This window comes from Aspergillus versicolor, assembly GCF_001890125.1.
Source record: "Aspergillus versicolor CBS 583.65 unplaced genomic scaffold ASPVEscaffold_2, whole genome shotgun sequence".
Taxonomy (NCBI): domain Eukaryota; kingdom Fungi; phylum Ascomycota; class Eurotiomycetes; order Eurotiales; family Aspergillaceae; genus Aspergillus; species Aspergillus versicolor.
Genome location: NW_024467525.1, coordinates 2,967,149 through 2,993,816, shown reverse-complemented (window position 1 = coordinate 2,993,816; position 26,668 = coordinate 2,967,149). Strand labels below are relative to the sequence as shown.

Here is a 26,668-nt window from a genome sequence, read left to right as displayed (position 1 = left end):
ATAAGGGGTCTAGCAGTGGAGACCTGCATAGTAAACGCAGACTGCTGACTCGCTCTGGTGCTTTATCCCTGAGATGCCGTGTTGACCTCCACGAGCCAAATGGAGTAAGAGAGGGAGTCGGCCTGGACCTCCATGACGATGTGCGGCGGGCAATTGGAAAGCGCAAGCTCTGCAGCAGTGCCGATCATGTTCATCCTCATTACATACACCAGATTGCTGTAAAAGGGCATCTACGGTCCACAAGATCGGACATGAATTAACTTCGGTGGCGCCGTGCTAACCTGAAAGTCATTCGTTCCTGGGCTCCGAGGAAGAAAAAAACAAACGCAGTCTACTCCGTAGACATGGCTAATCCGACCCTGCCCTCGTTGTTGACTCGTTCTCAATCTCGCGGTTCCGGGAGATGGTTCCGTCTGCTTTTCTCGGGCGGACGGCATTGGCTTCCAGTGTGGCCAAGAAACTCGGCTGGGCTGAATGGGGTTTGAAACCGCGAGTAACTATTATTATGGAGTTTCGTTGTCCTCTCGTTTTCTGCCCTCTGATTGCATATTATTACTTATTCTCTCCAGAAAGATAAAAGGGGTCTGTGGAACTTGCAGTGCGCGGCATGGCGGAAAGTGTCCGGCAGTGGGAGCGGGAACAGAGTGGCCCGGGGGTTCGGAGTAAAGGAGCACCTCAAGTCCTAAACCGACAATGAGGTCGATATTGAACCGGAACTTGAAAATCAATAATAGTACTTTTGGGCCATTCTGTCCCCTAAAGTATTGCGAACGCTCCACGTTCATTAGAAAACAAGGACGTTGTCACGTCAGAGATAGGCACCAGTCAAAACTGGAATCGACTTGACTGCAACAAGCAGGAGTCCACTGTGGACGTGGATCACGTCAGTATAGGAGGGCGTTTGTACGTACCATAACCTGAGCGGACCATAGCCATGATATAATAAACTGCTTATGGACCGTGATCTATGCGGCGATCAGGAGAGCGTTTGCACTTTATTATTGGGATTAAGAACATGTTGGGATGCCATATTGTTACGGATATATTGTATGGTTCTCCGGTCTATACCCCCCTGGAAGAACTATGGTCGGTGAAAGGGGAAGGGGGAATGAACGAGGTTCAGTATCAACCGCTGATGAAGCGCCTGACTATGTGATTGTGACGGCACTCAACAAAATCATTTGCCCTCGTACGGCGCCTCTTCCTGGTACACGCCGTACTTGTACTGACTGCCCGTATGATCAGATCTCAGTCCGGTTTGACCCTTCCCATACACCTTCTCGCGCGCCGTTAACCCCTCCTCTGTTGCCTCCGGATAGATGCCTCGTCGACGAAGTTCTGGCACCAGAAGGTCCACGACGTCCTCAAAGGTTCCCGGCGTGGTGACATAACCGATATTAAAACCATCCAAGTCCGCTTCCCGAATCCAGCGTTCCATTTCATCTGCTACCTTCTCAGGTGTCCCGATACCAACGGGTCCCAAGCCGCCGATGGCAGCTTTCTCTGCGACAACACGGGGAGTCCACCGCGGGACATCCTCACTTGTCGTGGTAAAGCTGTCGAGCATACTGGTGACCTTGTTGGCCTCGAGTGAATCGGCTGCCGTGATATCCTGGTCTAGCGGTATACGGGAGATGTCAATGCCTGTCCATCCGCTGAACAAGACCAGTCCTCCAATGACAGAGGCATGCTTCTTCAACTCCTCGTACTTTGCCTTTGCTTCCTCCTCGGTGCGCCCCAGGATAGGGGTAAAGGTCGAGAAGAACTTGATCGATTGCGGATCCCGACCATGGTCTGCGGCTTTCTTGCGGATCGCGGCAACCTTGGGGGCAAGAACAGCTGGCGAGTGGCTCGACACGAAGATACCTTCAGCATGACTGGCTGCGAATGTTGATCCTGCTGGAGATGTGCCTGCCTGGAACAGGAAGGGTGTTCGTTGTGGCGACGGGTCGACAATGTGGCGGGAGTTGACAGAGAAGTACTTCCCCTTGTGGTTGATCTGGCGGACCTTGTCAGGATCAACGTATGAATCCGCCTCGGGGTTTGGCGAAAGAGCGTCTGGTGCCCATGAGCCTTCCCAGAGCCTGCCATTAACAATTAGCAAAAACCCAGCAGCTTAGAAGGAGTGGGTTGTATTTCATACTTATACAGCACACGAAGGTATTCATCTGCCTGAAGGTACCGCTCGTCGTGCTCAATTGGAGTGTCCAGACCGATGGCCTTGAAAGCAGCCTTCTTCCACGACGTCACGATGTTCCATCCAAATCGACCATCTGTTAGATGGTCCAGGGTTGAAAATCGCTTTGCGAGAAGGAAAGGTGGCTCGAAAGATGTTGACGCCGTGATTGCGAACGCAAGGTTCTTGGTGACAGCTGCCATTGCTGAGATAGGCTGATCTTCTGTCAGGCTGTGCACAGTACACTAACTTAGGGCACGAGGGATATAACATACGATTGTCGGATCTGTGACAGGCCATTGGGCTGCCCGTCGAATACACTCGTCCAGCTTCCCTTCGTATGTATCATAACCACCATAGGTATCGGCCAGGAACAAGGCATTGATGCCTCCGCGCTCCAGCAGCTTCGCCAATTCAATCCAGTAGCTCAGCTTTCGCTTCGTTGCTGACTTGTCTTTTGGGTTCTTTATACCCGTTAGCTGAAGCCAAGACTCCTTCTGATTTTTTTTTCTCATACTCACTTTCCATTGCCCAGGAGACAGATGTCCTACGGTGGACATATCAAATGCGTTCAAGATGATCTGTTTCTTTCCATTCTGTGCGCCATTTTGGCCGCCTGTAACATTGACCTCACCCATATTGATTTGACTTGCTGATAAGAACATCCGTAATAATGCCCCTTGTCGGCTTCGCCTCTTTTTAATGTATGCTTGTGATCTTAGCCCCGCGGCATATCGCCATAGCTCGTCGGCATCGCGTAACCTTTGCAAGGTACTCCAACAATCACTTGCAGGCATATCTTATCCAATTCGCCATCGACCCCGCAGAAATCGCAACCGTGGGATTTTGACAGCTTGCTTTCATTTGTCCCTTGTCGTTGAATCGACGGGTATACATGAGCGTTGAAAGCTACTGTTCCGGATTTAGGCCAGTCGGATAGAAAGTCCGGACGTTTAAGTGGGGAATTATTTCACCATTCAGGGCCCCATTGCGTGATGATTGACCTTGTTGGAAAGCCTATATAATCTATTTCGAGTTCTAAAGATGCCTTGACTCGGCCGATATCCAGGTCTCGTTTTTTTTTTTTAAAACGATTCATGCTAGCGTGTTATTATTGCGCATCACGATATTTCACTTTAGCCCGAGTCGGGCTTACTCGGCTCGACAGCTGTCACGACCGCGTTTGATTCTGGATCATGAGTTTCGTCTGAGTCGCTCTCTGCGATATTTCTTGTCGCTTCCCGTTTGCTGGAGAAGGTTAGTAGGCTGGCGTAAGGGGAATAATTGAGCATACGTACTCTTGGCGGGCGATAAAGTATTTGATGATGTGAGCCAAAGCAATCAAGCATATTGCGTTCGCAAGGACAAAGGAATATCCCTTGGTAAAGCGTGGCCCTTCAACAGTTTTGAATACCAACAGAGGTGTCCAGGCCGTAGTCGACTGGGCAATGGTGTTGAGAATGACCAGGGTTATGGAGCGTTCGACCGGCGAATATCGCAGTTGTTCGTTCACCCAACCATAAAGAACACTGGACATGGACACCGCAGAATATGTTGTTATGAAGGCGAACCAAAGTGCAGACTCCGGTACATTCCAGATGACAAGAATGATCAGGCCGATAATATTCCATATATGAGCGACAGTAATTGCCCACGCGGGCCCAAGGACGAGATCAGACGCAAAGCAGATGAAGAGCGTATAGAACATTCCGAGAGCGGGGGAGATGGCACCGAGTTCATTCAGACGGCTTGTTGCATATCTATTCAAGCTTTTTAACCATAACAGATATCCGCCTGTTGAAGTGTTTATGCTGCCGTTCCAGAAGAAAACATCTAGTAATAGCAAGGCCCAGAATTTCCAGTTCCGAAGGACATTGGCTAGAGTCCGCAACGACCACTTTCCCTGGAATGTATGGCCTGCGCGCGAAAGGCGGACTTTAGATAATTCAATGTCTTTGTCGTTGATGACTAGCTTGTTCGGTTTGTCAGGGGTCCCAGGAAGGATAAAGTACCCTAGGATCCCGATTGGGATGGTGATGATGGCACAGACAATGTACATCCATCGCCAGCCTGCTAGTCCATGAACTCCATCGAGCCTAGAAGATGTCCCCGCTTGAATCAGGCTTGCCGTGAGGGTACCTAGGGTAAGCCCGACGTAGAAGCATCCTCCCCGGCGTGCAATCTCATCGCCACGATACCAAGCTCCTGGAAAAGGTGAGCTGGTGCTTTGGCATAGTGTTGACTATCGTCTAGAACATGAACTCACCGAATATGTAGTGCATGCCTGGAAAGAATGCCGCCTCGAACCACCCGACAAAGAACCGGTAAACCATCAATTCCCCAAAGGAGTTGACGCGGTACTGTAACAATGTGAAGACACCCCACATTATATCCAGGAATGGGATTACCCATGACATAGGGAATTTGGTAAAGAGATATGCGAAGGGTAACTGGCCCACAACTGCACCGACTGTGTACATTGTTTGCAATTCAACGAGCTCGTTTCCATGTAGGTTTAAATCCTCTTGAAGCCCGGAGACGTACGCATTGTCTATATATCCTGTTAGCTGGAGCGGAAGGTGTTCAATAAAAGCCACATACTGATATTTGCCTGGTCAACATACTTGACCCAATAAGCTAGAAAGGCATAAGGAACGATCAAGGCGTCAAGCTTCAAAATGAGACGTCGCTCCTCCTTGGTATCTTGATCCGCAAACCATCTGATGTGGTACCACCTTCGGCGGTCTCGGACGGTGGACATAATGCTCGTCGTTTTTGGGGAATATCGTCCATGGCCACAATCTGTTTTAAAGCCAGAAAGCTGCTTTAAGTCTCGAACCAGATACGCGAAGATGTCACTCCTAGGCGTTATTGCGCAAGCCTAGGCACCCGATGGATGATCAAGGTTTTTTTATCAGCGCTCGTAAAGATTTCCTTTTGATGTCTCCGTGACCGCAGATGTCTGTATCCATTGGCACAACCTGATTGGAAGATTTGAACAAGAGAGGAGAGCTTCGACGTGCAGCTTCATCCCCTTGGCCAAGGATCGTGTCAAGGGGTGGAGGTAAGGCGTGCTCGGTCTGGTGTTTTGACATTATCGCCGTAGCCCCGCAGCTACGGCTAGCAAAACTTGAAGGCTGTGAGGGCCACCTTTATCAGGGCTCTGCATGATGTCTTGTTTACGAATTAGCGTGGGGAACTGGAAGTGTCAACAGCGGGAAAAGAAACACCAGTGGATACTTAGCACGTGGTATGGTGTAGTGGATGCAGCCTAGAATTTCTCGTGAACGAGGCATTTTTTCTGCCCCAGTAGAATGCTCAGGCCTTATTCATACGCGATGCGACAAGATGGTGTGGTGGAGTTGAGAAGAGAAGGATGTCGAGAAGTGATTTACCTTTATCATTTAAGGACGCTAAGACTATCGCGCGCCTAAGATCTTGACCCTTTATACCTCCTGGGGTACACCTGGTGACTCCAGTCAATGGCAAGAATGGTAAAGGCCAGAACTGAGGCCGCCTTCAACTGCTCAAGGTCCGAAACATGGTCACTCTTGCTGTCCAAGCCATACGGATTAAATGCTTGGACAGCTTCAAGCATCCTTTTATCATGCCCATTCATCAACTCATGATATATGCACTGTCGATGCCAGGGACCCGTCTCTCGGTCGGACTAGAACTGAAGCTCACTGAGGACTCGACTTCGGACGAAAAATATAGCAGTGATTGCCCCGAGCATAAGCCGTGAAGGCAATATGATGAGGTTGATTCCGCCTGCCTGCCTCTCAGTTACCTTGATATCGATGAAGTCATTGGAATAACCTCTATAATATGCCAAGGATAGACAGTTGCTTTGTTTATGGATGATTTGGGGGCGATTTCGGCCATGATGCCTTCACACAATTCACACTTAATACGATGCTCGCCTTCTGCTCTTATCAATTCGAGACGATATCAGTTATTGGGGTGTTCGACGGGGGATCCTTTAAAGGTGCGTCCACAGCATGAAAACCAAATTAACGCATCCTGTATGGAGTGGCCTGGATAACTTTATTAGCTTTCTGACCGCTGCTAATTCGAAGATACCTGCATTGGGGCTCATAACAATGGGCGTCTCGACAACCATATGCACAAATGATGGAAAAGGCCTGCTGGCCAGGATAACACTGTCGACCTCTGGCTGGACCATTACCGCGCTTCTGGAGAAATAGAACGCTAGCTGCGGCAAACCGATAACACTGGATCAGCGCCGTTGGGTTGGATTTGGCCTGTCGTGCCAACTGCTCTGCAAGCGTTGAGCTTTTGACCGAAAAGAACAAACCTAGATGCGTGAGACGACGCAGGGTTGGCCCAATGGAGGTGTGCTCGGGATAGATAGACTAAGCTGCGTTTCTAGTACAACATGCTGATATGCAAACCAGGCATGATAACGGCTGTTCTGTCCGGGGAGCCTGGATCCGAAGTATCCATGGGCTACTGGACATATGCAACCAACTAAAGCATAAACCTACAGTTACATGTTAATTCCGGAACCGCGGCACACGCGATTCAGATATACTGACATCTGCTGTGGAAGTAGATCTGACGCCCGTGTACGACTGTGCTGCCACACGACAGCGACAACGACAGCCGAATTTTTGGGAGTTTATGGAACGTTATTAAACGGCCAGCGACACCAAAATAGGCACAGCGCCTTAGTCACATGGCTCTAAGCGCGTTTCAGGCACAGATAGTCCTGCAAACCTGTCTCTTGGTGAAACCGCTTGCGAGCTCTCTCCTTCCTTGCTCTTGTGATTCTAGGGCCTCGTGAACTCGAAGGCCGGGCCGGGGTCTTAGCCTGAGACGTGTGGTGTCCGCGTGAGTTTTGCATTATCGGCACGAACAGGCCGACATTCGATCCCGATTAATTTGTGAGGCTTTGATCTCTGCAGCTCCTTGACGCGATTGTTTTCGCACCGGGCGTGATGTTCGGTATAGGGTTGCTGCTAGCGTCGCACCAACGATTCACCTCTGCAAAGAGGACTCTTGTTGATGAGATCTACTCTGTACTATGCATCTATAGGCCTTGTCAATTAACGAACGGCAATGCAGACCGTGGCCGAAATCTGGTATCGACTGCTACTTGCCCCTGCGGTCTATATAAAGCGACGCTTGTTCCTCTCTTTCTTCAACCAGCAAGCAAGCCTGCCCTGCCTTCGTCAGACAATCATCACCTCGTCGCACCTTTTCCCTTTACTCTTTCATTCGTTCTATAAAAGTCTGAGCTGTGCTCGATTTCTCACTTTCGTTTAACTTAGAAAAAAACAAAAAAACATCAATCAACATGAAGCTTGCCGTTGGACTCGCTTTGATCACTGGCGTTCTCAGCGCCCCAACAGCTCCTCTCACTGATCGCCAGGTCCATATCGGAGTCCCTGAGGGTGCAGCAGGCACACACGTTGGCTTTGGTGGCTCTGTCGGTGTTGGAGCCCACGTTGGAGCCGGTGCTGGTGTGGGAGGTGGAATTGGTATTCGCGAGGTTTCTGAGTCTGACGACTTTGCCAGCCCTCCTACCCTTGAGACTCGCCAGCTCCACTTCGGGGTCCCGGCGGGTGCAGCAGGTGCAGGAGTTGGCGTTGGAGGTTCTGCGTCTGTTGGAGCCCATGTTGGAGCCGGAGCCGGAGCCGGAATTGGTATCCGTGAAGCATCTGAATAGATGACTTTGTCTCCAGTTCGATCTGAGTAAGTGGTCACTTCGTCCACGATCATTCGAGATAATATCTAACAGGCTCAGGTGACTATCGAACTCTAATAATATTTCAGACAAGATCTCCGACTGGAAAGGATCGAGGTTGGTCCATGCATGTGGCACAACACACTGTCTAGCTGCCAGACCTAAGATTGTTTCGTTCAGGCTACTATGGGATATCGAATACCCCTCCTTTATTATTATATATTCCCATTTGATCCTTATCGTGTATAATTAATATAAATAATTACCCAATGCTATGGACCTTACCATAACTAAACCAAAAGCCCAGCAACTATCGATAAACCCAAACCCGATCATCCAACAAATCCAACGCATGCTGCCTCCCGCGCTGCTCAAGCTTCAATCTCGCGTGCAAGGCATCCACTTCCTCCTCAGCAGTAGCTCTCGCACCCTCAAGTAAGACTCTTACCCGCTCCACCTCCGGTTGATACGGGCTAAGGGGTAGCATGTCTCGTGGAATATCGCCCCACTCCGCCCGGATAGGTAATTGAAATTCCTGAATCACACGATTGAACTGGCCCCAAGCCGCTGATGGATTCAGGAGCACACTATAGAGCGCGAGCTCTGTGAATCCTCGGTGCGAGAGCATGGGCTTTTGGCCACCCGAGAGGGAGGTTGCTGCTGCAGGCTGGGAGCGCATGAATCGGGAGAGTGTATTGCGTTGGTTGGAGGGGAGGTAGGAAAGGGGGTCCAGAGGGGAGGAAACGGGGGTTGAAGGGGGAGTGCGAGGGCGTAGAACAAAATCAATGGAGTATGCCGTAAAATGGTCGGTGAGTTCTCGGTCTGCCATGTCGTAGCCGTAGTTGACGTTTTTGGTATAGCTTGCTTTCCCTGTGATGAAAGGTCAATTAATGAGGCCTGTTTCAGTTGACATAGAGGAAAACGCTCAAATAGAGGGTAGCAAACATATGTTGTGACTTTCTGGTGCTCCACAGGCCTGTAGATAGTCGGAGTAAACTTATGGCCTGAGAAACCCGGTACGCTGCGGGTCCAAATGGTGGAAAAGTTCATCGATCAACCTGACAAAAGAGGGAGATGGTTTCATGTTGTCGTTTAGGAGAAGAGTCCAGCTGCTCGCTTGGGATTGTTGTTCAGGGAGATGCCCAGAGCCTTGCTGTGGAGGATCCATTGATCTAGATAGCGGTGGCGACGGACCAGATGGTGGAGGTGTAGTGGCCACATTTTCCACATCAGCGACATCGCTTGTTGTTTCCGGTTTAGGTGGACGAGGAGGTTTTCTCGGGGGCACATCGCTGTATGCTCCCGATATGGGTCGTCGTCGCGGAGGCCCGTACGAATTGCTCGGTGACCTAACAGGTTGCGAACGCGGCGGGGGCGGTGGAGGCACTGGGAGGAACCCACTGTATCTGTGCAGCAAAACTGGATGGGAGGCGTCGTCTTGATGTTGTGGAGGATAGTCCTGCACGACATAGCAGTTGGCACAGAGGGTCATGCGCGGTATGCAGCAACTGCATGATAGACGTGCTTTGGTGGCCTGGATAAGCCCTTCACAAGATACGCATTTATATAGCGACATAGCGAGCTGACCTGTGGTAAATAGAGGTAACGGTCAAACTGGGAAGAAGGGCCTGTTTATACGACGGGTCGTCGGCTAAAGAAGCCAGGTTGGGATGGGCTGCGGGGTGCGTTCAGCTCAACAGGGAGGTCGATGAGAGCGCCGTGCAGAGAACACAATAAGAAATCATGCGGTCATGGTCAGGCAATGCGTATTGAGGCAGCCATGGAGGCAGTGTGTATAAGGCGCAGTTTGAGTGACGCGAAGCGACATTTCTGTATGTATTGGAACAGCACTATCCATCCATACAGTGGGTCTCCTCTCCAGAATCAACCTGCTCTAATGAAAGTTTGGCGGCTTCAACGAAGAAATACCAGATGATTGGATTTAATAGGAGCTGAAGATTGCATAAACTATGTAGTACTTCCAACCAATGGTTTCGTGCTGAATTGGAGGGCCTTGTCTCGAGGTCTGGGAAAACATTGAGGGCCTGCGAGATGCAATAATGGTGAACGTACGGGAAGAGACCAAGTTCATGAAGCACTGCCATATAGTGTGTACAACCCATAACTAGTCATAGAGTAAATGCCAACTGTTGTCCGCTCGGAGTATGCTGAGGCAGGTCTGGGGTAATCGTTGGCCACCCCCACAGTATGGGGCAGACTTTCGGCTTCCATTGTCCGAAATGCCCTGTGAGCCTATCAACATGCCCGTGTTCGGGATTATCACCGATTCGCACATAACACGTTCATGAGTGTGCCTTAATGATGATAATGGCGCCTCGGACTGGGCCGTTGTCCTCGTGTTGTCATTTAGAAGCCCAGGAAGAGATTGTGTTCTACACAAGTCAGTTCAAGGCTGTCGTGTCTCGACGGATTCGTATGTCGACGAACTACTCACGCTGCAGCACCCACCTGGACTGCCTGGGGCCACTTAGAGCCTAGATACATTCTCATAGCCTGAAATATGGACTAGTCAAAAAACCGGGGTGATGATTGGACTGTGGCGAGTTGAAGCTGTGATGGAAGTTGTTGAAGTGAGGACTTGTGGAGTCCCCGTCCCCCCCACCTCCAACTTCTTTCGTCCATGGAAATGTCCTCGTTTTCTTTCCCGCATCCTTTTCAACTCTCCCCAGATTTGTTCAAATCTCAATTGAGCCCGTTGTCCAGCTGTACGCGTTCTGAGCAGCGCCTGCTGCTGAAGTGGAAAAGATGCCGACACCCAAATCCTTTGCCAAGAGGAGGCATGCTACCATGGCCTGCGTGTCTTGTCGCGAAAGTAAGGTCAAGGTTAGTTGGTGGCTATATTTTCTCTCTTTTATATGATACGAATTTGTCCAGTTAACAGCTACAGTGCGACGGCGCCGAACCGGCATGCTCTAACTGTGCCAACAGAAATCGAGAATGTCGCTACCAAGCTGTCGACAAGAGAAAGTGAGTGTTAAAGGTGCCCGCCATGGCATTGGTGATGCTAACGGCGCTTCTCCAGACTACCTCTCCGTGTCGCCATTGAATTGCTATCAAGCAGGGTGGACCAGCTATGTTGTTTTATCCGAGAGAATGGAATGCAGCCACCCCCGATGTCGCAAGAAAAGGATACGGCTCTGGGAAAGGTACTGGAAATGCTTGGATTGACTGAAATAAATTCGAACTCGATGCGACAGCTTGCCTGTAAGCCAGAGCAGTCGATGAACGAAATGAAGGACGCCTATCCCAACGTGGCGAATTCTCATCCAATTCCGATGGCACAAGCCCTGGAAAGAAGCGAATCCAAGCAGCACTCCGAAAACTCGCCCGATGCCCCGTATATGGGTGCCGAACAACTTCAGAATAGCATATCCGCATTGCCATCTGCCGTCGAAGATGGTACAGCTAGTGTGCCACTCTACCAAGATTTACCTGATATTCAATCAAACAATGACCCGAGCAGTTGGAATTGGCAACTAGGCACCGACACATTCCTGCCAAATTCCCCATACATGCACAACTTTCCCACTCCTCCGTCTCCTAGGGGCACCGTACAATCCATGCTTGGTGAAATACCTGAACCATTCGAGCCCATAGTCGCCGATGATGAGAGGACGCTGGTGGATGAACCCAGTAGCCCGGAGGATGTAGAGGGTCTCATTGATGAGCTCTCTGACCGAGTCGGAACGCTACAAATCAAGCCCGGAGGACAGACCCAATTCTACGGTCCAACTTCAACCTTCAATCTTGCCGATATGTTGGCTACTTCAAATTCCGGGACACGCCTTACCGCCCAGAACGACGCATTGGAATGTCTACGGCGCCTCGGAAATCATAAGACTGTTCCTGCTCCCCTAGAAGAGCACTTAATGAATCTCTATTTTAGTTGGCAAGACCCATCTTTTCATGTGGTAGATCGGATGACGTATGGAGATGCCAAGGCAAGGTGGTATGCCCTGGGTGACACACCTTACTACTCAGAGTCACTTCGAAATGCAATGTGAGTCTCTGGTTTGCTTACGAGTCGTAGGAGAATTACAAATCCTGATACATTCGAGCAGGTGTGCTATCGGAGCTTCGTTTGAGACGCGCTATCACCCGGATTTTGTCACATTTCCAAAATCGCTTGTTGATTTTTTCGGTGATCGTGCAAAAGCCCTTCTTGAGGTTGAGATGGATTCTCCTTGCGTGGCAACAGTCCAATCTCTGGTCATCTGCAGCAGTCTTGAGGTTGGGAGCGGAAGAGAAGCGCGTGGGTGGCTTTACAGTGGTACATACTCCTAATGAACCTTGAAAGAACTTCAACTTACAGCCCTAGGAATGGCCATCCGACTTGCCTTCAACCTCGCCCTGCACCTTGATATGTCATCTTATGTTTCCGGTGGACTTATTACTCCGGCAGATGCGGACCTACGTCGAGCTGTATTTTGGGCTGCGTACACAGTTGACCAGTAAGTGCTTTATACATAAGCTCCCTGATACGCGCCACACTGACAAATGTTTAGTCAGCTAGGATTTCATCTGGGCAGACCATTTCGTACAAATATGGAAGATGTGACCGTTGGGAAACCTACTAAGAACACGCACCGACGTGGATCTGACAGATGGGCTCCATATGTATCTCCTGGGTCTATTTACGCTGGACGAGGCGCACCGGACTGTATGGAATCTGTGTGTGAAGAGCAAATTAACCTCTGCGAAATCATGGCCCCATGTGGCGACTTCTTGTAAGACGCTACACCCGTGTATACAATCCTCTACACCGCTAACCCAGCTCTCAGATACGGAACGTCAAATATTTCCAAGGTGGTACTCCAGCACTTGAACGAGAAAGTCGTCGCAAAGCTCCTCAACTGGAAAGCCGGACTTCCCCCATCATTACAAATCGACTTGGATGATCAGACCGCCCCGTATATTCCACAGGTTCTTTTACTACAGTAAGTTAACACTGTTCAGCTCATTTGGAAAATATGATTAACCATATCGAAAGTATGCAATACTACCAGAATATCATATATGCGCACCGACCATGGATGTCAAAAAGTCATCTCCAGCCTCAACCACCAAAAGGCCCAGGGCACGGACATGCCCGAGAGATGTGTATCCAATCCGCGATTGCTATAGCCAAACTCCTTGTCATGTACGAGGCGAGGTATACCCTTCGGCGAATCCATACAAAGGCGGTTGCTATTACTTCCTCCGCTGTTCTTTTGCTTCTTTTCGCTGCCGTAACTCAGTATCGATCAGACGAGCACTGCAATTGCGGAATTGCAAGGCATTTGAGCACATGTTTTCGTGCACTAGACGAATTTGCCATCTCATGGCCGAGTGCTAGCCGAGCTAAAGATCTATTGCTGGGGCTGCAACGGCGATGGGAAATCCGGATGCGCTCTAGTAAGGGAAGCTATAACTTAGAAAGTGGAATTCTCAGGCCAGCAAAACAACAGTCAACCTCAATTGGACTTGATGGATCAAGTTCCAAAGATTGCGAAATATCAAACGAAAGATCGGGCTCGCTTGAAGACATCAACATTGATACTGATATAGACTGGATGCTCATGTCTGATGGAAAATCACAATCCGACAATAGAGCCGCGGATCTTTATTCGTTGCTCTCAAACCCTGTTGCCATGCATCCAGAACGCGGAAGCGTGTAGAGGCTCAGCAATGTCCTCTCAGCTAATTAACGCCATGATGTTGTAATTCAAAACCACAAACCGAACAGTTCATCTATATTATATGTACAGAATGTGCATTAGTGACCTTTTATCCCGACCTCTGAGTTACGGGAACACCAGGCGTCTCCTGCGCTGAAGCAGGGCTTGGGGGTGCTTCCCCGGTAAACCACTGACTCGGCTTATCTCCAAGCTCGAATTCTAGCGTGCCACCCTCGGCAAAGATGTCATCCCACGCCAGCCAGTTCTTTTTCCAGTCCTGTCCATTTACCTTCAAGCTTTGGACATAGATTTTTGTGTCCCCGTTACCGTCACCGCCGGTGGTTGTGACTTTCAGCGTCTTGTCACCTCCTAGGTCGATGGTCAAAGACTCAAACCAAGGGGAGTGGATGAGGAAGGTCGTTTGTCCTGTGATTGGATACAGGCCGATCATGTTCCAGAGAAGCCATGTTTGCATGGCGCCAGCGTCACTGTTGCCCGGAAGTCCGTCCACGTCGGTGTGGTAGTACGTCTTAGCGATGTGACGGGACTGGGAAACAGAAATGTTTTGTTTGTTGATGTAGTTGTATAGGTATGGGATGTTAAACATTCTGGTACGCGGTCAGCTGGCATCCCCAAAGATGGGAGTATTCAGGGCATTCCTTACGGTTCGTTCGTGGGATCGAAAATCATCCCATCAGAGCCACTTGCACCCTCTTTGAAAGTGGTATCCAAGCGCTCAAGCATGGTCTTCTCACCACCTACCAACTCAATAATAGACTCCATATCATGAACACTTGACAATGAGTAAGCCCAGGAAGTCGCCTGGTAATATGGATCGCCCCAGTATCCACTATCATCAATTGGGTTTGTTTCAATAAAACCATCGTCATCACGAGGGACGACGAATCCAGAGAAACCTAGTGACTCCTGGTCCTTGTTCCAGTGGTTTCGCCAGTTTCTGGAACGGTTCAAGTACTTTTCTGCGTCATCATCAAAGCCTAGGCCTGATGCCACCTGGTACAGAGCGAAGTCGTTGCTGGCATATTCGACAGCTCTACTGACGGCGCGCGTGTACTTAGGTGTGATGTATCCTAGCTCAATCCAGTCTGGCAGGGCGCCTCGTCCTTCCTTGGTGGAAGAATCAGGGGCCATAGAATCGACCGGGTCATTGGGGGGCGTTTTTTCGGCGTCCTTTACCATCGCCTTATAGCCGTCATCCCAGTTTATGGCGCCGCGCAGGCCCTTGACGTATGCGTCGGCAAGGACGTTGTCAGCGTTTGAGCCACCTTGAGTTCGTCCATTGTAGTTTGAGGATCGTCCGTCAGGAAGATAGCCGTCGAATCGCCAGATGTCGATCAAAGAGCGAATCTGCTCTTCATATGAAGTCGGCTGCAGGATGTGCATGAGTGCAGTTGAGCAACGGAAGGTGTCCTGCCCATGATGTTAGAGGTCGATATACAAATGGTATTGGGACACCGACCCAAAAGGTGAAGATGTCCTGATAATATGGCTCATCTGATTCCCAGCCCGGGTTCTCTCCCGTTTGGTTTGTGGGGATAAGGTGCATGAAGTAAAGAGACGAATACAGAAGTGTGAGACTTGTCTCATTGGTGTTAGTCGTCGTTATCTTGGAGAAAACCGTGTTTTCCCATTCAGACTTCGCGTCATCAATGACAGATTCAAGGGAGGTCTCAGCGGGAATCTCATCTTGAACATGTTGGCAAGCCCGACTCGAGGATATCCATGAGATACCCACTCGGGAGACGACATTCTTGTCTTTGAAGGAGAATACTCCGCCGACTCGTGTGGACATAGCCGAAGAAGTAGCAGAGCCGCTGTCCTGTTTGACGCTACCACCATCGTCAGTGCCCTTATAGGCTGCCTTACTTTCGATGTCATTTTCGAAATATCCACCTGCGGTAATGTTAACACGACCATGGCAAACACGGACGCAGACGAATCATGAGCTGCATGACATACAGAAGTAAATAGTCCAATCAGGCGACCTATTCCAGCCGTTGTCATAAACCCCATGTCCTTCATAGTGCCCATCAGAGAAGATAGTGAAGTTTCCACCCTTATAGCCTTGGCTAAGGCCCTGTCCTCGAAACGACGGAAGAACATGAGAAACATCCACAAGCACATGGCTCTCGTCAGAGTTTTCAGGGAAAGTGTATTGATAGATTCCCGCGTGTGCACTCGCGCTCAGCTCCACAGCAACCCCGTCGCCCGTCGTGGCCTTGTAATATCCGACGGACGCCTCGTCGGTCCCGTCTCGCGAAACAGTGATATTCGAAAGAGGATCCTCGACTTTGCCCACTAGTGGAAGCTGGGATACGGTGCCGTACTTCGGAGCGCCACCTGTTCCTTGCTCGTGCATCATACTGAAGCCAGAGAACTCGCCCTCTGGTAGATATCCAGAATAGGCGTCGTCTGAGCCAGTAAAAAGATCAGGGCCAAGCTTGACCATACCAAACGGCCTGGCAACGCCGGGAAAGTTGTTACCACCATTTTCTGTACCGAGACTGCGGTTATACTTGTCAACACACGATATTCATTCTACTGACTATGTACCATGATGCAGGATCGACTTACAAGAGGTTAACATGTGACCCCAAATCCGCAGCCATGGCGACTCTTTGGAGCTGTGATAAAACGAGGGCAGCGCCCAATGAATTGGACTTCATGACGAGTAATCCAACCACGTGCTCATTGAACAAGAGAATGAAGGTGCCACAAACGAGCGACTGATTGCGACAAGGATATGCAATGCGTTCACCAACTGGGATCAGCCGCGCGCCGGGAGCAAAGATATAAAAGGGGCCTTCAGCAACGGATCTGACAAGCGATCTGACAACTCAACTGCGGGTCGAGGAAATTAAAATGCCGTCAGACGCAAGCGAAATATACTCTGGCCCCAAAGGGTGGACACACTAAGCCTCAACAGTTGCTGCAAAGGTGTTTTGGACCGTCAGCTTCATTTGAGCCCGGTGCCGCGTTCTGGCAAAAGCCCCTCGCCATATCGATTCACCCAAAGTTTTGAAGAAACGTGCAAAGGAGTATCTTTAATGGGATACAATTGACTGCAGGACGTAGCGATTCAGGTCAACCAGTCCATCTCCAACTCACGTCCCCGTGGGCTGTCTTTTGAGAGTAAGTGGGGACGAGCCAGGCAGATGATCAGCGGTGCTCAATCTCCACTGCGCCTCAAAGGGCTGAAAGAAACAAGGCCTCCAATGAAATATCCCGCATCGTGAGATTCTTGACGTCTCCTCAAGAAGGGAAGATGCATCATGTAAATTTGCTGCAAGGAGCCCACCTGGACAGGACGAGTCGGAAGCTGTGGCGGGAGCAGGCACCGGGCGAGCACAGCCCTGGGAGAACTAATGAGGTTGAGGAAGTGATGGACAGGAGGAGGCTATGCATCGGAACCAATGGAAGCCAGGATTCTACAAAGGCCTCCAGACCTCAGTACACCGTATGTACGGAGTCACTATGAAGTCCGCTCCGTTCTCCAACAATCGAGTTTGTTTGTCGCCTTGCCCTGATCCAAGCTTCCATTCAAAGCCACTCTCTGGGCGACCCACGGATTCCAGGAATGCCACAGGCTCAACCACCAATCGGCGCACGATAATGCACACATGGTTAGATTTGAGGCATGTGGCCTCCCACTAACTTAGGCACTGTCTGGGTTGATTTATCTTGAGCGGCTGAGCCCTACTCCGAAGTGATGCGAGAAATTGCCGACTGAATTGGAATTAACGGTGGAAAGCGGTTGATTATCGAAAGATGGATAGCCTAAACTCATATACCATTTATCTCATTATGCAACTCCCAGCGCAGTTTCCATCAGACAGTGCGAACCGAAACAACAATGCGTATGCAACCAAGAACAGCATTAAAAAATACCTCGCGAAATACGCAGTCAGTGACTAGGAAATACCTACAACCGTCGAAATGAAGATAAAAGATTCGCAAAGTCTAGGCCCGTACCAGAGCCGCCTCCAATCTGTGGCGTCAAAAACCGCGTATTCATCCGGCAGAGCTGGTAAGAGCTCTGAATGTCGTCTGGTACGGGCATGCCGGCAGCACGATACGACGCAATCAAACGGTCAAAATAAGTCTGTGCTTGCTGATACTGCTGTGATCCGAAGTACATTTTCGCGATCAATCCAAGGATTGTTTGAACTTCTGGGGATCCGATGCCCTGGTTTTTCTCGGCCCAGCTCAGATAACGTTGTAACCACGGCAGAGCGTTGGTGAGATTTGCCGATTTGTCCTGGATATAAGGATTGTAGCCATACTGAGTCAATGATCCGCGTAAGGCATATATCACACCCATGATACCGACGATGTTCATAGTCTCTGGGTGTTCTGGACCAAGGTATTCTTCCGCAGTGGCGAGGGCGCGTCGAAATGTCTCCGAAGAGCTGGTGCCGTTGTCTTGAATGAGCGCCTGCATTGCTCCGCTAATCCACGTGCCGCGGATGGTGAGCGGGTGGTGTCGACCCAGTCGAGTATTTAGTTCCTGTACAATGGCTTCGCATGCTTCGGCTTGGGGGTCTGAAACGGTGACGCTGAACCGGCTTACGAGCTGGTCGGTGCTGTCTAGCCGCTGGGAAAGAACCTGCTCTGCTGTGTCTAGCACACTTGCGAAGTACAGGATGTGGTTCTTTCCAAGAATACGTCCTACACTTTCGCTGTATTTGGTCATTGCTTGGATGGCTTCAGTCCGCTGGTTAAGTTGTCCGTAGGCTAGCGCCACTCGTCGACGCGTGTCTAGTGTATCCAGATGGTCGTCGCCAATCGCTATTTGTTGACGTGCTAAAACATTCGAGCAGATAGACTGACCTTCTTGAGCCTTGCCCAAGCGAAATATGAGTTCGCCCATTAAGCCTTCTGATTTCATCGAAAGCTCGTGTCGTTTGGATAGCACCCGTTGGGAATTGTTACACACCCAATCCCCCCATTCCTTTGCCTTCAGAAAACACCCTGCATTGAGCTCAATATCGGCCAGGTAGTAACCGGCGAGTAGAGTGCTGTAGTGGTCTTGGCCTAGTGTACGGTGATGCTCTTGGAAAATAGCATATTGTACTCGTCGCGCGTCATCCCATTTCCAGTTATTCATGTGCTCTGCAACTTGACGCGATCTTTGATCGTTATCAGCAGGTTGGAATAGCACCCCGATAACCCGATTTTCGGATGGATCTGGCGTGCGAGGAGGCCCCGCGTAAGGCAGACTGCTGTTGAGATGCATTCGAGGTGGGAGAGGAGGTCCCGGATTTGAAGAAGCCGTGGAGGGCTTCGGGACAAATCCACGCTCCGCAAGAAGGACATGGTCTGCAATTTGTTTGATATTTCCTTTGATCAGCTTGTACATCGCTCCCCGACTGCCGACCTTGCACATCTGCGAATGATCTGCATCTAGCTTCAAGCGGGTCTCGCGTTGTCCTGGTAGACCAAGGATGGCAGATTCTTCGTCAACCACAAGCTGTTAGGGTCAGTCATAGGTCTTATAACAATCGCAAATTGGCGCTTACATGACTTATTGAAGCTGGTCCACTGCCTCCTATGAACACTTCTTTACCCTCAACAAAACTAACGACCTGATAGTCTTCGAGCTGTTGTTTGAATCGGCTTGACATCTGCCTAGTAAAGAGAGCGTTCTCTTCTAGGCATTCGAGCAAGTCATTTTTAGCGTGGCCTCTGGATATAAATTTCGCGACATTGGCAGCGATTTTTCCCAGTTCAACACCCTTGGCTCCCTGGTGTGGAGTTCCAAAGAAAACGAGACCGCAAGTATCGGTACGAATGGAAGTATACTTTCGGTCCTCGTGTGCATTCAACAAGGCCTATTAAGGGTAAGCCTAGCCACACCAAGCATAGACAAGAAAGTACCTGCTTAACCACCAGGCCTCCTAGACTGTGGCAAATCCAGATAATTTTGGGGGCCCTTGCAGCCTAAGAAGGTTTAGTTGTGGTCATCCGGCGCTGTTTAGGGGTTTCTTGCGAATATACCATCTGCTCGTTTCTCTCCATATCCAACAGGTTCAACAGGGTATCTGCATGGTCCTTGATACTGGCTGTGGACATAGTTCTCGCATCGGTTACAGTTGAATTGTAGCCGAAAACGAAGACGCGAGTGTTGGGAATATCCCGCGGAAGGTAATCTCGGGGCCAGAATGTGCCATTTTCATGAGTCCAAGTTTGGAAAGGGTGGTCATTTCGTGCGCGAGGATTCAGCCCGTGAACGAAGACGAAACTGGTCAGCAACAGTCAAAGTCAGCGATGGGGCGAGAGCAACAGCAGATCAAGGACTTACTCAACAAGAGGGGGCTCGGTCGGAGTATATACCTCCTCGAGGAAAGGGAATTCGAGATGCGCGGTGGCCTAAGGAATTAGCTCTCAGAGTCGGAATGTGGTCAAGAGAATGGGTACATACCATCTGGTGATGGAATAACTGCTGCAGAGGCAAGGAAAGGTGAAATGGAGTTGGTACTAACGAGACCGAGGAGACTCCCAGGGCTGATGATAAAGAAATTCGTCTTCAGCCGCGAGTGCCATCGTCAGGTGATGGACGAGGCTGTTTCGAGAGGAAGGCGATCTGGAGCCATTTTGCCCAATCGCTTGGGGGCGCCTGGGTTGATGTTCGTGATCAAGCGATGAGAATACAGACGCGGCGAATATAGTAAGAAGAAGCGAGGGCGACGGCTCGATCTGGGAGATAACATGCGCTCATTGGATCAGGATCCCTGCCAGTCGCCCAGGAATTGCGCTGGCCTCTGCCCGGCGACCCGATCGAGACCGCTAATCATATCAACCATATTCACGAAATCCCAGGCATCCTGCGGACTTGCCCGCCGTCTCTATTTCTGCCCCGTGGCCTATGCTCACTAAATCCCCGAGTATCATCCTTGTTCACAACCGGGCGGGCAAAGGCAAGAGGCTGCATACCCCCTGCGACAATGGGCAAAGAAGCAGTTAACTTTGATAATGAAGATCCGAAGATCATCTGCTTGACTGCCATAAGCTCATCTTAAACTATATTTCAGCATCCGGGACGAACCGCAGACCAAGATCTCATGATCTCTTATTTTGGAGTCTCTGGATGATTTCCGAATTTGGATGCCAAGGTTAGCTACGGCTGAAATTCGAGGTGGAATTTGGTGTGAATAATAGTTGTGAGTATTAAAGTGAACTATTGTTAAGATGAAGTGATATGAAGACAAGTGAGAAAGAGGCAGAAAGGTTGGGGCCATGCAGCAAGGCCCTTGCTGCACAGGTGACTGCATAAATAAATTATGAGCTGCACCTACTTTACTTCTTATCTGGAAACCAACCAACCCTCTGTTTGCTTTATATACCCTCACCGTTTACTTCAAAGAACTGAGGCTGGCAGAGACCCGATTGCAGCCTTCCCCTGCTTGCTGTAGCCGCCCATCGGTCTCCTGCAGACTTCCGAATCTGATAAATAAGCTGCGTGCCCACGGCCTATTTGTGTAACAAGCACTATCACTTTACTCACTTTATCTTGGTCAGCTCCAGGGCCCTTAACGATGGCGTACCTCCGAATGGTCTTCCTGCTGTTGATTGCTGGCGTTGGTGCAGTGGCAGTTGTTCCTGAGTGCTGTGAATTCCCGTCCTTGCTCAACGCAACACAGGTTCATTTCCAGAGAGTCCTTCGCCTGGGGTGCTTCACTAGTGTCGATCTTGTTGAGGTTGATAAGCTACCTTTGCGTTTATTTCTGTCTTCATATGACTGATGTACTCACTAGGCCTCTTTTGCACGCATTTCCGAGGTCAACTCGATGCTCAACCCTGTCTTGGAGACCAACCCAGATGCATTGAAAATTGCAGAACAGCGAGACCGGGATAGACAGGAAGGCAAAACCTTAGGGTATATTAGGCTCGAATCTCCTGCATATATTGTCTTAAGAAACTAACGGTTACCAGCCCCCTCCATGGGCTTCCAGTTCTGGTCAAAGATTTAATAGGTACAGATGACCAAATGGAGACGGCAGGTATGAAGCCATTCCCCTAATTGAATTTGAGCTAGCATTGACCCTTTTATTAGCCGGTTCATATGCGCTTATCGGAGCCAAAGTTCGAAGGGACGCTACTGTCGTTGCAAATCTCAGAAGAAACGGTGCGATCATTATCGGAAAGACAAGCCTGTCGGAATGGGCAAACACTCGTTCTATCAATTCGACGAATGGCTGGAATGCCAGGGGCGGCCAAACTTATGCTGCGTACGTTGAAAACCAGGATCCAAATGGAAGTTCTAGTGGTAGCGCCGTGGCGGTCGACCTGGGTCTCGCCTTTGCAGCATTAGGAACAGAGGTAAGAGACTGAGACCGAATATCACCACTTGTGCTGACTGAATGCCCACCTTTTCATCGAAGACTAGTGGTAGCATTATCTATCCTGCCGAAAGGAGCAACATTGTCGGTATCAAGCCAACAGTAGGCCTTACATCGCGACACATGGTGATTCCTGTTAGTGAGCGCATGGATACAATTGGACCGATGGCCAGAACAGTCCGCGACGCAGCGCTAGTGCTACAGGCAATTGCGGGTGAAGATGCAAATGATAACTATACCCTGTCCTCGCCATTTCATGGAAACCTTCCCAACTATGCTGCAGCGTGCGAAATAACTGGCTTACAGGGCAAGAGAATAGGAGTTCCCCGAAATGTTCTCAGTATCCTACCTGACATCTTCGGCACCGCAGCCGAGCCCATTATAGACTCGTTTGAAAAAGCCATTGCAACGATTAGGGAGGCAGGTGCAACCATTGTCGAAGAAGCTAATTTTACTGCATACGACGCATTCATGAAGAGTCAAATCCCACAAAGAGTGGTAGCGGCAGACATGTTGAGTGGATTCGCAGCCTATCTTTCGGCATTAAACAGCAACCCGAACAATCTTCATTCGCTGGAGGACATTCGTAACTTCACGCAGCACAGCCCTCAAGAAGGCTATCCATTGCGGGATACAGAGGCTTGGGATATGGTGATCTTGGCTGGAATGAACAATTCGTCACCGGGTTTCTGGAACTTATACCAACAATCTCTCTTTTTCGGCGAAGAGGGAGGCTTGATGGGCGCGCTTTCACGACATAATCTCGACGCCATAATCCTCCCGTCACGTTTGTCAGCAGACATTCCAGGAATAATTGGTAGCCCGATAATCACGGTCCCGTTTGATGCATTTCCTCCTGGTACCCCCACTCTGTATAATTTGCGTGGAGACCTCACTGATGCCGCGCCTGGTGTGCCGTTGGGCGTTAGTTTCCTGGGGCAAAAATGGAGTGAGGAGTCTCTCATTTCCATGGCCTTTTCATTTGAACAGCGAACAAAGGCACGCAATACGCTTACTCGCTTTGTTGAGCCTGGAACAGAACTGGCAGATCGGAAGAATTGTTCGAATGACGTGAGCTCCTAGATATTTATATCTCGTCAACAACTGAGGTGTTAAGATAACTGCTGGAGTGAACACTATGTCCACACATATTGTCTGTAGCGAATTGTTATATTGTTGTATTAGCAGCGGCAGGATCCTAGTTAGATGAATTAATGACCAAATAATCTATGATATACCCAAGTGAAGCAGGTTGTGTTGTCCCGGCCCCGGGCCTTTTGAGTCCTAGAGGTACACTACCAAAAGAGGTTTAGTTAGTACCGTTGCGAGAATTGTCGGAGCGGAGCCTTCATTTGACCCGAGCTTTACCCCCCATGCTTCGATTCCTTTGAAGACCCCGCCTCGCATAATACAAATCCCCTTTGCACTGTGTGCCAGATGGAGGACCTTGAAAGCAAGTGCGCCTCGCTGCGTACCGAAGTAGCCGCCACAGAAGCCCAGCTCGCAAGGCTAAAGCGCGAACTCCACGACGCCGAGGAAGCTGCACTCGAGAGCCGGACCCAGGATGCTTCGGACGCAGACACTGAAGCAAAAACAAGGGTGAAGGGTAAATGGCCGCTATCGGGAGAGGAGTACCGGCGATATGGAAGACAGATGATTGTGCCGCAGCTGGGCTTGCAGGGTAAGAAGATATACCATGAACGGTCGCCTGCGGGGTTTCGTGATCTTCCGAGCTAATAGTACGTTTTCATGATGTAGGTCAATTGAAACTTCGGGATGCGAAAGTCCTGATAGTTGGAGCAGGAGGATTGGGATGTCCCGCTGCATTGTATCTCGCTGGTGCGGGGGTTGGAACGTTGGGCCTCGTTGATGGCGATACGGTCGAATCTTCGAATCTACACCGTCAGGTGCTGCATAGGAGCAAGAATGTGGGGAAGCTCAAGGTTGACAGTGCGATTGAGTATCTAAAAGAGTGGGTTTATGCTTTTTGGATAACGAGACGGGTTGAATGTATACTGATTCTTCTATTCATGGCCTTAGATTGAACCCACACTCTACGTATATCGCGCACAGAGCACACCTCGCGCCTCAGGAGGCGCCGGATATTTTCAAAGACTACGATCTAATCCTCGATTGTACGGATAACCCCGCGACTCGGTACCTCATTTCAGACACGGCTGTTCTCCAGGGCAAGCCGTTAGTTTCGGCGTCCGCTTTGCGGACGGAAGGCCAGCTGATGGTGCTGAACAACCCCCCTCGGCCTGCTGGGGAAAAGACAGGGGGCCCGTGTTACCGTTGTGTTTTTCCAAAACCCCCACCGGCGAATAGCATAACGAGCTGTGCGGATGGTGGAATTTTAGGGCCGGTTGTTGGAACTATGGGTGTGCTACAAGCGTTGGAGGCGATCAAGGTTCTCACGGCCCTCGAAGGAACAGCTGAAGCAACCCCGCCTTCTTTGTTGATCTTCTCAGCGTATTCAACGCCGCAATTCCGCACGATTAAGTTACGTTCCCGACGGCCTAACTGCGCGGTGTGCTCCACCGATGCGAGTGTGACACTGGAAAGTGTGAGATCAGGGTCCATGGACTATGTCTTTTTTTGCGGGACCGTGGACCCCGAAGACATTCTATCCTCGGAGGAGCGTGTTACTCCGCTGGAATATAACAAAGATCATGGCACCGACACGGGTAGGCATGTTATCGACGTGCGGGATAAAATCCAGTTTGATATCTGCAGTTTGGAGAATAGCATCAACATCCCGATCTCGACTATCCTCGCTTCTGCACCTAGTACGGCAACAAAACATGCGGATGAACCGGCTCCTCTGCCCTCATGGCTACCGTCTGAGATTACCCGAGATTCAAACAACCCGATATATGTGGTATGTCGGCTGGGGAATGATTCACAGACGGCAGTTAAGAGGCTGAAGGAGTTGGGACTTGATCGAGGAGGCGAGCGTCGAATAGTCGATATTAAGGGCGGATTTCGCTCCTGGCGTGAACAAGTTGACCCGGACTGGCCCGATTATTAACAGCGAATCGACAAAAGGCTTGAAAAGTAATATGGCAACGACTAAGCGAAGGGGGTATATCGAAATTACACTCGGGGAAATCAGCTGAAAAGTAAAGAGACAGAAAGTTCATAAATCATTCCATCGCAACAGGGGTTTTGTCCAACCAGGCCCAGTCCACTGTTACCCTCCCTTCCGCAAGGTCGCCCAATTCTTCAAAAACAGCTGAGGATACGTCCAAGTCATCGACGCTGCAACCTGGGCAGCGATCCACAACCTTGACGTCCACACTTTTATCGCCCCTACGTATACGCAACTTCAACCCGCAAAGTGGGTTCTCGTTCGGATTTCCAGAAGTCGAGGCGGCGTCAAAGACAACGTGTGACACAGCACAGATATTCTCGGAGGATTTGCTAGATATTCCGCATGATCCAAGACCAGGGTCGTAGTATGTTAGATCGCCGGTGTAGGGCCCGCCGTTCGAGGTGGGGAGAGGGAGGTTCGAGCTGTTTGTAGAGGTGAAATCAGTCTTGTCTCCAATATCCAATGGTCAATTAATCGCCGAGGAATGGATTAATCAAAAGAGAAGACGCAAGGGATAGGAGGAAGATGTGCGACCCCAGACTTCGGACACTTACCCCTTTCCATGACGTTTCGTCAACCCCACAGCGAGACCGATGATAAGGGCGAGAAGCGCGAGTGTCGCGATTAAAGCACCGATGATGATCCGCTGTTTCTTAAGTGAGAATTGATTCCACCTTAGCTGTAGCTGTCGCCATGGCGTGAGTTTGTGCTTTTGTGTTGGCGTTCTGTCGGTCGCAGGCGGTACAGGGACTGGCTCGGTTGTCTTTTCAAGGTCGCTGTTGGATTCTGGAATTGGCGGGGCGGCAGCTTCAGGAAGAGGTTTTCGTTTGGGAACCCCGGGTGGAGGGCCATTGATCGTTGATGCCATTTACTTGCAGAATGCTGGGTATGTCCAACGCGGTCATAAAGCTGGATTGAAGCGCATGTTGAGTAGAGCGGGAGGACGGTGTTTCATAAAGAGCATGGTGCTTGACGGCAAAGAAAGGTGCAGGGATTGTGGTTAACAAAGACTCAGTTATTCTCGCCGTTGAGTCTCTGACTAGCCTTTTTCTTCTAAACCAATATCAAGACGAATTAATCCCTGTTTTGTGTTAGCCTGGAACGAACTTCATTACATTGATCGATGTGTTGCCGACACCCGAGTCCAGTCGGGTTGTCGTCGGAGGCAGCCACAACCCATCAAATCCCGGCCTGGTTGCTCGTTTCCTCCTTCATACTGATCATACCAGTACCTAAAGATCATCTGCCGAATATCGCAGGTATCTCTCACGAACAGAGCGACATTCGACAACCGAGGGGACTGATATGATCCTGGAGAACTTGGCTCTTCTTGGCATTACAGATGCAGGCAAAGGGAGGCCCACCGCGACCAGCCTCCAACTCGAACTCTCCGCAATTTCTGCTTTCGTCATTTCCAACCCCTCTCAACACCCGCTGTGGTGTATGTACCTAGGATCGCGTGCCAGAGTCCATCAAAGTGCGCCTTAGTTCAACCCGCCTGCTGTCTTCTACTCTGACAGCGCCACAAAGTCACGTGTTATAGTGGTGCATGAGGGCCCGAGGCGCATCGTTCAGCACCTATGACTTAAGAACAGACTCTTTGGGAGGAGTGCGATTATTGGACAGAGGGTCCCCTTTTGGGATAACATA

General features: G+C 50.1%; 12 protein-coding genes across 12 annotated transcripts; 4 read left to right on the top strand and 8 right to left on the bottom strand.

The window, feature by feature from the left end:
• Positions 1 to 1,177: 1,177 nt before the first annotated feature.
• Positions 1,178 to 2,814, bottom strand: ASPVEDRAFT_25782 (xenobiotic compound monooxygenase, DszA family; the record flags this gene model as incomplete). Its single annotated transcript, XM_040809815.1, has 4 exons — positions 1,178 to 2,084; positions 2,144 to 2,391; positions 2,452 to 2,640; positions 2,698 to 2,814. 4 exons carry the CDS (start codon positions 2,812 to 2,814, stop codon positions 1,178 to 1,180), a joined length of 1,461 nt encoding a protein of 486 aa, XP_040664703.1.
• A 60-nt stretch (positions 2,815 to 2,874) lies between these two features.
• On the bottom strand, positions 2,875 to 5,238 carry ASPVEDRAFT_488329 (putative MFS transporter Seo1). The gene is made up of 4 exons (XM_040814082.1): positions 4,778 to 5,238; positions 4,443 to 4,727; positions 3,475 to 4,381; positions 2,875 to 3,424 (listed from the first exon to the last, which is right to left on the bottom strand). The coding sequence occupies exons 1-4, from the start codon at positions 4,935 to 4,937 to the stop codon at positions 3,313 to 3,315; spliced, it is 1,464 nt and encodes a 487-aa protein (XP_040664702.1). The 5' UTR covers positions 4,938 to 5,238; the 3' UTR covers positions 2,875 to 3,312.
• Positions 5,239 to 7,496: 2,258 nt separating this feature from the next.
• Positions 7,497 to 7,868, top strand: ASPVEDRAFT_148100 (uncharacterized protein; the record flags this gene model as incomplete). Its single annotated transcript, XM_040808151.1, has 1 exon — positions 7,497 to 7,868. One exon carries the CDS (start codon positions 7,497 to 7,499, stop codon positions 7,866 to 7,868), a length of 372 nt encoding a protein of 123 aa, XP_040664701.1.
• A 189-nt stretch (positions 7,869 to 8,057) lies between these two features.
• Positions 8,058 to 8,920, bottom strand: ASPVEDRAFT_38397 (uncharacterized protein). Its single transcript, XM_040811694.1, has one exon. The coding sequence runs from the start codon at positions 8,713 to 8,715 to the stop codon at positions 8,197 to 8,199; it is 519 nt and encodes a 172-aa protein (XP_040664700.1). The 5' UTR covers positions 8,716 to 8,920; the 3' UTR covers positions 8,058 to 8,196.
• ASPVEDRAFT_38396 (uncharacterized protein) lies at positions 8,831 to 9,766 on the bottom strand. Its single transcript, XM_040811693.1, has one exon. It carries the CDS (start codon positions 9,376 to 9,378, stop codon positions 8,884 to 8,886), a length of 495 nt encoding a protein of 164 aa, XP_040664699.1. The 5' UTR covers positions 9,379 to 9,766; the 3' UTR covers positions 8,831 to 8,883.
• Positions 9,767 to 10,331: 565 nt separating this feature from the next.
• On the top strand, positions 10,332 to 13,894 carry ASPVEDRAFT_487883 (uncharacterized protein). Its single transcript, XM_040814076.1, has 8 exons — positions 10,332 to 10,730; positions 10,795 to 10,874; positions 10,930 to 11,907; positions 11,969 to 12,177; positions 12,226 to 12,358; positions 12,413 to 12,634; positions 12,689 to 12,844; positions 12,898 to 13,894. The coding sequence occupies exons 1-8, from the start codon at positions 10,653 to 10,655 to the stop codon at positions 13,562 to 13,564; spliced, it is 2,523 nt and encodes an 840-aa protein (XP_040664698.1). The 5' UTR covers positions 10,332 to 10,652; the 3' UTR covers positions 13,565 to 13,894.
• On the bottom strand, positions 13,674 to 16,251 carry ASPVEDRAFT_50510 (alpha-1,2-mannosidase family protein; the record flags this gene model as incomplete). The annotated part of the gene is made up of 5 exons (XM_040814320.1): positions 13,674 to 14,172; positions 14,229 to 14,995; positions 15,045 to 15,478; positions 15,545 to 16,089; positions 16,160 to 16,251. The coding sequence occupies 5 exons, from the start codon at positions 16,249 to 16,251 to the stop codon at positions 13,674 to 13,676; spliced, it is 2,337 nt and encodes a 778-aa protein (XP_040664697.1).
• Positions 16,252 to 17,507: 1,256 nt separating this feature from the next.
• Positions 17,508 to 19,657, bottom strand: ASPVEDRAFT_50509 (LipA and NB-ARC domain protein; the record flags this gene model as incomplete). The annotated part of the gene is made up of 4 exons (XM_040814319.1): positions 17,508 to 19,055; positions 19,105 to 19,416; positions 19,463 to 19,525; positions 19,583 to 19,657. The coding sequence occupies 4 exons, from the start codon at positions 19,655 to 19,657 to the stop codon at positions 17,508 to 17,510; spliced, it is 1,998 nt and encodes a 665-aa protein (XP_040664696.1).
• Positions 19,658 to 21,119: 1,462 nt separating this feature from the next.
• Positions 21,120 to 23,189, top strand: ASPVEDRAFT_38392 (putative amidase; the record flags this gene model as incomplete). The annotated part of the gene is made up of 5 exons (XM_040811692.1): positions 21,120 to 21,282; positions 21,340 to 21,461; positions 21,518 to 21,585; positions 21,639 to 21,904; positions 21,967 to 23,189. Coding segments are annotated over 5 exons (1,660 nt in total), but the record flags the coding sequence as incomplete, so codon positions are not given.
• A 172-nt stretch (positions 23,190 to 23,361) lies between these two features.
• On the top strand, positions 23,362 to 24,955 carry ASPVEDRAFT_80561 (HesA/MoeB/ThiF family protein; the record flags this gene model as incomplete). The annotated part of the gene is made up of 3 exons (XM_040816895.1): positions 23,362 to 23,605; positions 23,683 to 23,896; positions 23,965 to 24,955. The coding sequence occupies 3 exons, from the start codon at positions 23,362 to 23,364 to the stop codon at positions 24,953 to 24,955; spliced, it is 1,449 nt and encodes a 482-aa protein (XP_040664694.1).
• Positions 24,956 to 25,070: 115 nt separating this feature from the next.
• Positions 25,071 to 25,403, bottom strand: ASPVEDRAFT_126152 (RlpA-like double-psi beta-barrel domain-containing protein; the record flags this gene model as incomplete). Its single annotated transcript, XM_040806336.1, has 1 exon — positions 25,071 to 25,403. A coding segment is annotated over one exon (333 nt), but the record flags the coding sequence as incomplete, so codon positions are not given.
• On the bottom strand, positions 25,172 to 25,982 carry ASPVEDRAFT_486502 (uncharacterized protein). Its single transcript, XM_040814050.1, has 2 exons — positions 25,573 to 25,982; positions 25,172 to 25,463 (listed from the first exon to the last, which is right to left on the bottom strand). The coding sequence occupies exons 1-2, from the start codon at positions 25,884 to 25,886 to the stop codon at positions 25,388 to 25,390; spliced, it is 390 nt and encodes a 129-aa protein (XP_040664692.1). The 5' UTR covers positions 25,887 to 25,982; the 3' UTR covers positions 25,172 to 25,387.
• Between the last annotated feature and the right edge of the window lie 686 nt (positions 25,983 to 26,668).

Excerpts from the sequence above, each read along its gene's own strand:
- ASPVEDRAFT_488329 (XM_040814082.1), bottom strand. The coding sequence starts at position 4,937 with ATGTCCACCGTCCGAGACCGCCGAAGGTGGTACCACATCAGATGGTTT. Across the intron at positions 4,728-4,777 it reads TGTTGACCAGGCAAATATCA|ACAATGCGTACGTCTCCGGG; the intron begins GTATGTGGCTTT and ends CAGGATATATAG. Across the intron at positions 4,382-4,442 it reads AGGCATGCACTACATATTCG|GAGCTTGGTATCGTGGCGAT; the intron begins GTGAGTTCATGT and ends CACCTTTTCCAG.
- ASPVEDRAFT_38396 (XM_040811693.1), bottom strand. The coding sequence starts at position 9,378 with ATGACCCTCTGTGCCAACTGCTATGTCGTGCAGGACTATCCTCCACAA.
- ASPVEDRAFT_38397 (XM_040811694.1), bottom strand. The coding sequence starts at position 8,715 with ATGGCAGACCGAGAACTCACCGACCATTTTACGGCATACTCCATTGAT.
- ASPVEDRAFT_487883 (XM_040814076.1), top strand. The coding sequence starts at position 10,653 with ATGCCGACACCCAAATCCTTTGCCAAGAGGAGGCATGCTACCATGGCC. Across the intron at positions 10,731-10,794 it reads GTCGCGAAAGTAAGGTCAAG|TGCGACGGCGCCGAACCGGC; the intron begins GTTAGTTGGTGG and ends TAACAGCTACAG. Across the intron at positions 11,908-11,968 it reads GAGTCACTTCGAAATGCAAT|GTGTGCTATCGGAGCTTCGT; the intron begins GTGAGTCTCTGG and ends ACATTCGAGCAG.
- ASPVEDRAFT_486502 (XM_040814050.1), bottom strand. The coding sequence starts at position 25,886 with ATGGCATCAACGATCAATGGCCCTCCACCCGGGGTTCCCAAACGAAAA. Across the intron at positions 25,464-25,572 it reads ACGAAACGTCATGGAAAGGG|ACTGATTTCACCTCTACAAA; the intron begins GTAAGTGTCCGA and ends ATTGGAGACAAG.